The sequence below is a fragment of the Pleurodeles waltl genome, chromosome 4_2 (genome assembly GCF_031143425.1).
Source record: "Pleurodeles waltl isolate 20211129_DDA chromosome 4_2, aPleWal1.hap1.20221129, whole genome shotgun sequence".
Classification (NCBI taxonomy): Eukaryota; Metazoa; Chordata; class Amphibia; order Caudata; family Salamandridae; genus Pleurodeles; species Pleurodeles waltl.
In genome coordinates this window covers 127,097,831-127,110,108 of record NC_090443.1, presented here as the reverse complement: position 1 = coordinate 127,110,108, position 12,278 = coordinate 127,097,831, and the positions used below count along the sequence as shown (strand labels likewise).

Genomic DNA, 12,278 nt, shown 5'->3' with positions numbered 1-12,278 from the left:
ACACCCAAGGGCTCAGGACACCGTCACCGAAGGGTCCAGCAACTGCACGGTCGGAGGGCGACTGAGCAGGGAGTCCTGCCCAGGTCAGACTCCCTGGAATTACAGGCCAAACACCGCTGAAGAGGGCCCCGCCGTGCAGGAAGGCACCGCTGAAGAGGGCCCCGCCGTCCAGAAAGGCACCGCTGAAGAGGGCCCCGCCGTGCAGGAAGGCACCGCTGAAGAGGGCCCCGCCGTCCAGAAAGGCACCGCTGAACAGGGCCCCGCCGTCCTGAAAGGCACCGCTGAAGAGGGCCCCGCCGTCCAGAAAGGCACCGCTGAAGAGGGCCCCGCCGTCCTGAAAGGCACCGCTGAAGAGGGCCCCGCCGTGCAGGAAGGCACCGCTGAAGAGGGCCCCGCCGTGCAGGAAGGCACCGCTGAAGAGGGCCCCGCCGTCCAGAAAGGCACCGCTGAAGAGGGCCCCGCCGTGCAGGAAGGCACCGCTGAAGAGGGCCCCGCCGTCCAGAAAGGCACCGCTGAAGAGGGCCCCGCCGTCCTGAAAGGCACCGCTGAAGAGGGCCCCGCCGTCCAGAAAGGCACCGCTGAAGAGGGCCCCGCCGTCCTGAAAGGCACCGCTGAAGAGGGCCCCGCCGTGCAGGAAGGCACCGCTGAAGAGGGCCCCGCCGTGCAGGAAGGCACCGCTGAAGAGTGCCCCGCCGTCCAGAAAGGCACCGCTGAAGAGGGCCCCGCCGTCCTGAAAGGCACCACTGAAAAGGGCCCCGCCGTGCAGGAAGGCACCGCTGAAGAGGGCCCCGCCGTCCAGAAAGGCACCGCTGAAGAGGGCCCCGCCGTGCAGGAAGGCACCGCTGAAGAGGGCCCCGCCGTGCAGGAAGGCACCGCTGAAGAGGGCCCCGCTGTCCTGAAAGGCACCGCTGAAGAGGGCCCCGCCAAGACAGGCCCCGCTCCGCTGGGCCCCGCCGTCTCAAGCACCGCTCCGCTGGGCCCTTCATCTCAAGCACCGCTCCGCTGGGCCCTTCATCTCAAGCACCGCTCCGCTGGGCCCCGCCGTCTCAAGCACCGCTCCGCTGGGCCCTTCCTGTCAAGCACCGCTCCGCTAGGCCCTTCTTGTCAAGCACCGCTCCGCTGGGCCCTTCATCTCAGGCACCGCTCCGCTGGGCCCCGCCGTCTCAAGCACCGCTCCGCTGGGCCCTTCATCTCAAGCACCGCTCCGCTGGGCCCTTCATCTCAAGCACCGCTCCGCTGGGCCCCGCCGTCTCAAGCACCGCTCCGCTGGGCCCTTCCTGTCAAGCACCGCTCTGCTGTGCCCTTCCTGTCAAGCACCGCTCCGCTGGGCCCTTCATCTCAAGCACCGCTCCGCTGGGCCCCGCCGTCTCAAGCACCGCTCCGCTGGGCCCTTCATCTCAAGCACCGCTCCGCTGGGCCCCACCGTCTCATGCACCGCTGGGCCAATGACTGTGCCGGTTCTGTGTCGTGCTAATGTTCACGCTGCACTCAGCCCACCCTGCCTCCTCCATTGCCTGTGGAGACTGTTATCCACTTGATGGACTGTGACTTTGCACTCCCCAGGATATGACAGTGGGCAAGCCACCCACTTGTGAGACTTGAGAGACTGTGGCTTTGCACTCCCCAGGATATGACAGTGGGCAAGCCACCCACTGTAGAGACTTGAGAGACTGTGGCTTTGCACTACCCAGGATTGGACGGTGGGCATGGTGGCCCCTTCTTGGATCTGGCGTCGTGGACTCATGTGGCTCTGGTGCCCCCCCTTCCCTTCCCCCTGAGGTGCCTGTAGTTTTGTCATGTGATGCCCCTGCTCTCAACGGACTCAGGTCTCCTTTGTGGGCTTTGCCCATGTGTTGATACACTTCGGCCCACGGACATTTGCATTTTCTGTGACTGTGCGGGACTTTCTGCCTCTATTTCTCGGTCACGCAATGTATACATTAGATAATATTTCCATCATTTTCCTATTTTGCCATGTCTTCAATTAACCTATTTTGTACATAAATGTTGTTTCTCACTTGAATCATATCTTTTTGTTATTCCGGGGGGTTTGGGTGGGGTAACTTTGACTTGGTGCTCTGCATTGGTGTGTAGATAGTTGGGGGGTGGGTGTGATGCGTATGTGTGTGCCCGTAACCCTTCCTCCTCCCCCCCTCCCCTGTGTCGTAGGTGCGGTACTCACCGTTGTCGTCTGCGCCGGAGTTCGTACTCGTGGTAGATGAGCAGGTAGACGAGAGCGGGTAGGATGTGTAATTCGGGCTCCATGCTGTCCTCCGTCCTCGTGGAGTGTATAGAGGTGAGCGTTTTCCCGTTCGTAGTCTGGTTCCGCCGTGTTTTTATCGGCGGGGCTCCTGCCCCGGATGAGGTGGCGGATTGGTGAGTTGTGATAGGGTGTCTGCCGCCTGCCTGTTGGCGGTGACCGCCGCGCTGTTTGTCTGTCCCGCCATGGCGGTCGGAGTGGTAAAGTGGCGGGCTGTGTTGGCGGTTCCCGCCAGGGTCAGAATTCCATTTTTTTAACCGCCAGCCTGTTGGCGGATTGGCTGCCGCTTTATCACCGACCGCCAGGGTCAGAATGACCCCCAGAGTACCTTGCCCTAAACGGGTGAGCTTAACCCAATGCCACCATAAATGCTTGAACAGTTGTCATCTATTCATGCTTTGCCATGAAAATTGCTTGAACCTCGTCTTGATAGCTTGAACCTTGCTGTATTTTCTTCTCTATTGTTCTTTGAGCTGTATACTAACAAAAAACAATAAATACAATAAAAAAACAATAACAATAAGCAGAATTCCAATGATTCAGGAATCGTCTTCTTTTTGCGTAACCTGTTCTCTGAAGATACACAAGACTCCCAAACTGTTACCAAGTGCAGTTTCTTCTCCCTATTACCCGATTTTTAAAAAACAAATAGTTATAGGGTATAGGGAGGATCGTTCTGAATGGTGTACCAGAAATAAAATTAAATAATATGGAAATCCCATCTGAAGAACAGAATACCAAAAAAAGTTGGAAAAATGGAAAACCAAAGTGTACAATCACTAAATAATTCCCCAAATGGATAAGATTTGATCTAAAGAATGATCAAAAAATAAATAATGAAATTAATGATCCTAACATCGTATAGTTTACTGCAGGTCATAACATCAAGTTCTCTTTGGTTGCACCTCGGGACACTCAAAGTACCAGTTGGTGTGTTAAATTTTCAGGCCTCAAAATTTTAATTAATTTTTTTAACACCAGAAAAAACAACATCCAGACTCAAACACTGCCTTGAAAGGAGCAATCCACCATATTTTTCACTAATTATTACAATTACAGATCTCTTTTCCAATTATAAAAGTCCTTTAAACAGAGATAGGATTCATGAGCTTTTATACATATTCACAACTACAAACTCCTTCAGCAGAATTAAATTTGGTCTTTTACCCAATAAAACAGAACTTGTCCAGGGTGAGAATTTGATACCTTTGATAATTATGAAGGAATGTGACACTTTACATAAATGTGGATCTGATGTACGTAGTATCCCCTATTTCAAACCAAAAAATACTTTATGTCACACATCAGATATAGAATCACCTAAGTAGGCCCCTCTAGTAAATGTATCTGGCTGTAAAAAAAATGTAGGTCACATTGACTCCTCTATTATAAATGTTAATTCAAATGGTAGACAAATTAGAAACCAGGAACAACAATCTATTGCGACTATAAATATGGAGGAATCTTGCACCTGACTTGCTGGTTCAATTAAAAAAAAACAAATAGAAGTTACGTTTTTAGCAATAATTTACCAGTAATGTTGTGGAATTTAACAGGTTTTATCAAAGATAAAATTGTCTCTCTAGTGATTTGAAACCATTAATTATTTGTCTTCAGGAAACTTGTCTTACTAACAGACTCATAATTTGTAATAGAGGTTTCTGTGGAGGCAATCTCTGAAGTTCATACTAAAAGAGAACTCACTATTCTGCTCTCTAAAGACTATTATTGGGACTTCGAGATCCTTTCCCTATATTTAAAAAATCTATCAGGAATCTGGACTAATCTTCCTAAAACAGAAAGCCCAACAAAGTAATCCCACTTTTCTATGCAATGTTTATGTTCCTCCCGGTCAGCAAAATAAATCACTCTATGAGATGGTGGAAATGAGCTTAGATTACTTCTGATGAGGGATTTCAGTGCCAAAATCTCCAGTGCTGTACTAAGCTCATATAGGCCCTGATTATGAATCTTGCAGTCTCATGACCATCTGGTTCACGGTGGCAGTCGGACTGTTGCCAATGCGCTGGTCCGAGATCTGTATTATGATTGCGGTGGTCAGACCGCCAGCACCGCCAGGAATAGTCGTTCCAGCAGTCTGGCGGTCATGGAGGTCCTAATCCAGCGTTGCCCTGGGGATTATGACTTTGTTCTCTGCCGGCAATTTCATGGCGCTAGCATGAAAAGGCTGGTGGAGAACGGGTGTAGGGGGCGCCAGGGGGGACCCCACACTGCCCATGCACTTGACATGGGCAGTGCATGGACCCCCTGGCCTGCACTGTCGCAGTGTTCACTGTCTGCTGTGCAAACAGTGCACATTGAGAGGGTGCTGGAGAACCCCGCGCACTACAGCATTGCCGCAGACTCTATTAAGACCCGGAGACAATGCTGTAGGCTGTTTCCCACTGAGCCAGCGGGCAGAAACTGAGGTTTCCAACCAGTGACCCAGCAGGAAACTCGTAATGGGCCCAGCAGGGAGGCAGCCACAATGGCAGCAACCTCTCCGTCTGAATTTCGGTGCACGGGCTTTTCCGTCCACCAAAATCGTAATGAGGCCCATAGTGACAATAAGCTTGAAGATGACTGGGATATCCCTGAATCTTACTCCCCTTCCAATCAGAAGGCTGATAGGTGATGAATACTGCTTCTCGAATCATTATGTAGGATTAATGCATTGGTAATAAATGGGAGGGGAGATCTGGATATTACAGCCTCATCCACAAGAAGATGCAACACAGGCTCTTGCATCGTAGATTACATAATTGCTAGTTATGAAATATACCTCACATTGAAGGAGTTGCTGTCCAGTTCCACCAACGCGGTGATCATGCCATTCTTCATATGATCCTTGAATTATGGATGCAACAAGCTGCAAATTGGTTCCTGGAGGCAGTTAACAGCAAAGTAATTTTAGAACCCAAGCAGGGTACCACATTTTGGAATTCACGTCTGATCAATCAATTGAATAAGTAAATACTTATCCACTGGAATTCCTCTAGGAATAAGGAGGATAACTTACTCGCTTTGAAGATTTTTTTGTGGAATTTATCAATGAGATAGAGCTGCCTCGAAGCACTTAAAAAAATGTCCATCATAGGAGAAAATGCAGAAATAAATTAATTAATTTGCACTCAATGTATTGAGTAATCTGATTTTAGAAATGAAGCAGTCCGTAAAAAATGAAAAAAAAACACTTTGGTGCAGATTTAAGAGCACCTTGCGCCACTTTAGCGCCACTTTAGTGTCATTTTTTTAAGCAAAGGCGGCGCTAAGGTGGCCTTTTCCCCGCACCATATTTACAAAGTGGTTCAATGCATGCATTGCGCCGCTTTGTAACCCTTTTGCGCCACATTAAGCATGCGCCATGCATAATATATGCAAAGGGGGCGTTCCGGCGGAAGGAGGCCCGCAACAAAGGTGCAATGAAATCTAAAGATTTCATTGTGCCATTTGTGGCATCATTTTAAATGCCTGCTCAATCAATGAGCCATCAAAATGTTTGACGCTAGTGGAGTAAAGTACCACAACAGCATCAAAAATGTTGAAGCTATTGTTCCTAAAACAGCCATGGTGTGCCGTATCATAAATATGACGCACACATGGTGGGATAGGGAAGTGCAGGGGGGCGCAAGAAAAGCGCTGTTGCATTGGATGCAGCGCCACTTTTCTTAAATTCATCCCTTAATCTTAAAATAGAAAGCAGCTGATCAGAAATGCTTCAGTTTACAGTAGGCAGCATGCAAGAGCGGCTCCTCCATAGGGGCGGAGGAGGCCGTCCCCGCCTGCAGCGGCAGCTGCAAACCTTTTCCCAAAGAATGATCATAAACTGTGTTTATGATCTTTTTTGGGAAAATGGGGCGGGCCACAGGGGGGACGTGCACTGGGGGGGGAGTGCTCGGCACTCCCCCTCAAAGCACATGTGTGTTTGGCTGGCCGTCTCGGGTCGGCCAAACACACATGGGCACCGGGCTCTCCCCAGCCCAGCAACACAGTTGCTGGGTTGCAGAGAGCCTGCACAGGCTCCCAGTCTGCCTGGGAGCACCCAGCCAGGGTGGTCCCAGCCAAACCTGATGCTGCTGTAAGCAGCGTCAGGATTAGCACAGGCCAGGCTGAGAGCCTGTGCCTGCAGCACCAGTGAGACGGGAGGAAGCAGAGGAGCGGCGCGGAAGCGAAGGATAAGTGGTTTTTTAATTTATTTTTTTTATTTTATTTAATTCTCCTGACCCCCCCCGCGCGTGCGCACTGCCCCGCCCCTTTCAGTAAGAGCGAGCCGCAACTGGCAGCATGCAATAAAAACTCAATGCTATTCTGGAAGCTAATTGCATCACAGAGTGGAACTAAATAGGTTTTGCCCACCACTTCAGTCCCAGGGACAGTATGGTCTGAATACTTTTCTAAACTGTATATGGAAAACAGGGCCTCAGAATTCAATAAAGGGTCCTCAGCAGTTATACTGAGTACACCGAACTCTGCAGAGAAATTAATCCTCCCAACAAGCAAACAGATATAAGCATACATTAAAAAAGCAGGAGTTTGTGCAGCAAAATGTCCAAAAGAAATGCCTGTAAAAGGTCTTAAAAGGGATTCCGAGGCATGGGGGACATTTTTTAACTCCACTCTTTGAATACTGTTATAAAACAGGACACATTCCCCTTCTTGGAGAGGGAGTATCATAATACCACTCCACAAGAAAGGTTCCCACACTCTTCCAAGCAACTTGTGGCAGATTGCTCTTCTAGACAGCGCAGGAAAGATCTTCGCAGCAAGCCTTTTGGAGCAGCTTCAGGGCTGGGCTTTGGCAAAAAAAAAATACAAATTTCACATCACATCTAGGGAACAAGGCTTTTTGCATAGACTGGTGTTTTAAATAAATGTGATAAATATTCTGGAAGGAGGCATTTTAATTAGTTATTAGAAAACTATAAAGTAAAAATCCCTCCAATACTTACATATGCTCTTGAGTACATACCAATTAGTAAATGGAGACTTATGAATTTACATGAAGGGTAGGTCTAGCACCACAACTTAATGACAGTAAGCCAAGCTAGTCCTGTTCAGTCGCAACAGTTAGAACTTGGGACTTGCACTAACTAGCTCTTTTGCCACAGCAATGCCAAATATAGTACATTGGGCTTACTGCTTACTACACATAGCAAAAGACACCCTTAGAGATTTATTGAAGCATGAAACATTTGCGGTACTAAGGAAGAATTTTACTCTTACTGAAAATCTTGTGATTGTCTTAGTAAATTGTAAGATAGAATATTGGCAATCATGGACCCCTGCACAAATTAGAAGCTTTCTAAAAAATGAAATTCAAAGATTCAGCTACTCTAATGTCTTAGCTATTTGTGAGATACTGAAGATGTACAACTCTTTTTCAGTTATCATAGAGTTATCATAGAGAATAAGCACCCACAAAATTATTTATTATTTTTATTGGACCTCAGAGTTAGGCAGGTTATACTATTACTTAGATTGGGCGTTTTACTACTGAATGCTCATGAAAGCCAGTAGTCCAGCTTAAAAAAATGAGGTTAGTCATTGTGATCTGTACTACAGAGGGGCTCAAGACTTAAACATACTTTCTGTATGCCCTGCACTTGCAGCAGCATGTGACTGTTGTTTAATTCCTCTGTTTTTCAAATCTAATATAACAAAAGTTGAATAAACTGATCAATTTGGTAATGCTTCCTATGAATGAATATGTATGCCATAATATTTTTACATTTTTTCAATTTTTTTCAAAGCTTTTTTTATGTGTGTGATGAGGTATGGAAATGTATCTAAGAAACTTTCATTGTCCTAAAATTGTTGATCTCAGCAGAGGTCTAAATCGATACATTTGGATTTTAATTTTTAAAAATTAATTATGAAAATTTAGCACAACTTCCTGCTGCACTATTCTTCAGACAAATGCCAAAGAGTGACTCAATTAAGATTTTCTATTTAGGGCAGGAGATACACTGAAGAACAATTTAAATCGGTTTTAACTGTATAGTAGAAACTATAAAATGTTTTATGTCTTATTAAATAAAAGCAAGTTTGCTTAAAGTAGACAAAAACTCTTTTCCTACATGCAGTTTTGGGAAAAGACCTCCAGTCCTACTATTAAACTATCTATTATTCCTCAAGTTCTTGAGAAACTAAACAACATGGAAACATGGCACGGTACCCACCACTCTCCTTTTACCTTTGCCATGTAAATCAACTCATTTATAGTTTGTAACATTTTAAATCCCTTTCTCAGAGCTGGACAGGACGGCATCAGTGACAACTCCTTGTGAGGCCTGGTAAACTCACTATGATTTAGATTTGGACCTGACATTGCATGATTGTCAAATGTATTGAAGGTGTGCACTCCAGACATTCAGAAGACCATGATGGTGTCAGTTCAGCTCTGATCAACTTTAGGAATTCTTTTGAAGTACTAGAGGCACTACCATCATCAACAACCTATTGGTTAAAATCCCTCAGACCTTTACAGCAATCAAAGCTACACAATTATCAAAAACTGGTCGTGCTAACCAAAAGAGACATGTAAGTGATCTTAGGAAAAGTTTTAGATTTCTCCAGCCTTGATTATGTGAAGATGGAAGTTAGATGATAGTGTTCTGAAGCCAGCTCTCATTAGATTTTGCTGATATTACTTTGCTGAGAAAATGTGAATTGATTTGTGCCCAGATAGTTTATGCGTTGTGATTTTAAGGCTGACACTGTGCTTTAACCAAAACCCAGCATTAAATAGCAGAGTGCCCTGCACTGCCAACTGAGCGTGGACCATGAAGCCTGTTTCTGATTAGTGAGGGAAGAAAATACCTGCCATCCAATACAAGGTGTTACATAGGACTGAATCTTGTATAACAGATTTCAAGAGAAGAATACTTTTAAAAACATGCAGTATGGCACATACTGTAGGGCTCTCCCAAAAAGGCTGTTGTACAAAATGGATATTAACATCAGTGACTGGCCACTATCTCTTGTCAGGTGGCCAGGATGGATTTATAACACAGTGTCTTCTACATGGCCAACCCAATACCCCACTTCTCAAACCCCACTTTCTTTCTTCCTGTTTGCACTGTACCTGTTCCAGGACAATGATGAAACTGGATGCGGGAGGCAGTTTGTGGTGGATTACCACGTAGATGGGGTAGATGCCAAGAACGCAGGTCTGGCAGGTGATCAGCAGGAGTCCCATGGTGGTGCTGAGAAGCCATGGTAAACGGGCAGTATGGACAGAGCCTCCCCACAACTGCAATGCCTTATATGGCACTAGCAGTGTATACAGGAACATGCAGAGCCACGAGACAACCACTGTCGGAAACTTCCCAAAAGTGTAGAACAAGATGTCGAAATCCATGATTAGCCTGTGGGTAAGGGAATAGGTAATTAAAGATGGCAGTGGAATTTATTAAATGGTACTCACCTCCTTCACACATAACCTGATGAATTCGCTTTTCTGTAAAATGTAATCTTTTTTAACCTAGTCCCAAGAAAGGCAGTACTGGCTGGTGCATTTAGCTATTGTCCCTTCGTCTCTGAAAGCTCTAAGTCCAGCTCCTTCTAAATCACTTCAGTAATAATCACAATACCAGGTTGTATTAAAACCCATGATCTCACCCTCTGGTGTTTTGTCCAGTGTATCTAGAATTTCACAACTACATCCTCACACAATGTTTCACAAGACTGACTCCAATATATCACATTAAACAACCCCCAAATGGCTCTCAGATCCAAACAAACCCTTGGCCCATCACTGTCCATAAGCACAGAAGTAAATTATCCAAAAATCATCAGGATGATAATCCCCCCAATGTGAACCACATTCAGACTCACTGATCCTCAGTACTGATGCTTTAAACCCTGCCCAAACCATAACTTCCCTGCACTGCTACTGTTTTTTTAACAAGATCTTTTGGTCTACCTTCCTGCTTCTTCTCCTCTCTGATTCACTGCTGCCTGCAAGATGGAATGCATCTCACCTGCCTTCATCGATGAAGTCGACAGCCATTGTGCTAAGGATAAAGACACAAAGGGTAGCGACGAACATGTGGTAGATGGTCCGGAAATGCTCTACCTCCATCAGCTCACTAAAAGAAATCAGAGACTCAGAATTAACTGAAGAGGGAGGTTCAGAAGGTGATAGAGCAATGAGAGGGATTGAAAGGCCAGGAAAGACAGTTGGGAAATTGACAGTAAGGACAGAGGCACAAGCTAAAGCTATAGCATGGAGCATGCAGGGTGTGGATGGACAGTGAAGTGTTGGGCATGAGCTGAACAAAGGAAAACAATATATCATAGATAAAACGAACAGAGACGGTGGAAGCAAGAGAGAAGGTTAAAGTGTCAGGAAAAAGAGTCATGAGCTGAAGTGAGAGGAAGAACGTAGTTGAAAGTTAAAATATGGGATGCTATGAAGCAAGATGTTAACAATTGAGTGATAAACAGGAAAATAATATGAAGGAAACAACAGGAATGAAGAGAGGTTTGGAGAAAAAAGACGTCTGTGTGGCAAAGGATAGAAAGTGAAAGTTGAGTGATGAAAGAAACAATAAGGGAAACCCCAGTAGCAGGGATATAGGGATGTGGTATTTTATAAAATATCTACTTGTTTTAAAGGGACAGGATGATCAAAAATATTTATGAATGTTTCCAGACAAGGTCAGACTTATATCTAAAAGAACACATGTTGGACAGAATGCTGAACAATGCAGACCTGCACCATCAGTCTGGGTTTAATCCATTGATTTTTTGCCCACCGCGCCACCCCAGTTTGGACCCAGCTATTTGCAAATCAGTCTTGACCCTGTTCCCCACGGGAACAGGCCTGCCTGAACTGCCAAGACATATGTCTACATATGGTAGAACCATTAAGGACATCAGTAAAGCATTGAACAGATACTGGCACCTCATACAAGAGAATTATAAGATTGAACCTCGTATCACAAGACATCCCAACATAATCTTCAACAAAGGCAGGAACATAAGAAACCTTATCAGTCTGAGTTATCCCAGGGGTACACAACAGGACAATTGTCTACATTTGAGAGGCAAGGGGTTTTACAAGTGTGGCGGTTGTCCTATGTGTAGGATTGTCAGAGAACTTGCTTAATTTACTTATAACAATAGCCCAGTCTACCAATTGAGAGAAAATATTGGTTGTATATCGCGTTATATAATTTATGTTCTAACCTGCAAATGTGATAAGATATATGTAGGTAGAATCATTAGATCGGTGAGGGAGAGAATTGCTGAACGTTTCAGAGTGGTTAAAGTGGAGGATGAGAGTTATCCGTTTGCCCTACACACATGGACATGTGCAAGACAAGGTCTTCATAAGGGTTTCTCGTTTCATGGGTTAAATATTGTTCAGCAAGACAAAATGGTTGGTAATCTGGAGTTAAGACTTGAGACTCAAAGCAATGGAAAGGGGTCTGAATGTCAATCATGAATTGCACTGCTTTCTGGAAGATTGAGACAAAGTGAATATTGAACTCACATTAGGGAAAATGTCTTAGAGCTGCAGTGCCTTAGAGATGTGTTCATGTTCACTTCAAATATCTATAGGGATGTTTCACTTGATCTATGATATTAACAACTGTGAGATGTACACAAGATACATTTGGATACAGGAGCTTTCAGTATGGGCCATGTACAGTACCTGCGCTTGCCTCTTTATCTGGAAATTCCGAAGCAATATGTTCTTATTATGATACGTAAAGCCTTACAAGTTGGTCCTATCAAGGACTACTTAGTACTTATCGATTATAAATGAGAAAGTCATGGTGGTGGTTTCTGTAATATTGAGAATGCACAGTAATTGACCTTGCCTCTCCCCACATTATCTACCAATAATATTGTCACAATCATTCTTCTAACAATGACACACCATGAACCTTCTGGTAAAATCAGGGGCATGATGTTAAAAATCACATATTTTATACAAATTTGGGATGCAGTTGACTGAATTGATACTACATGATCCCTTTTTGTTATTACACATTTGTAACCCCTTGCC

The 12,278-nt window shown here is 45.3% G+C and overlaps 1 protein-coding gene across 1 annotated transcript in view; it reads right to left on the bottom strand.

Annotated features, from left to right (window-relative positions):
* SOAT2 (sterol O-acyltransferase 2) overlaps positions 1-12,278 on the bottom strand; it is a 608,478-nt gene that overhangs the window by 329,925 nt on the left and 266,275 nt on the right. Inside the window, exons 5-6 of the mRNA XM_069230936.1 lie at positions 10,243-10,350; positions 9,345-9,627 (exon numbers count right to left, since the gene is read on the bottom strand). Of these exons, the coding sequence (XP_069087037.1) occupies positions 9,345-9,627; positions 10,243-10,350 (391 nt within the window). The remainder of the gene's footprint in view (positions 1-9,344; positions 9,628-10,242; positions 10,351-12,278) is intronic.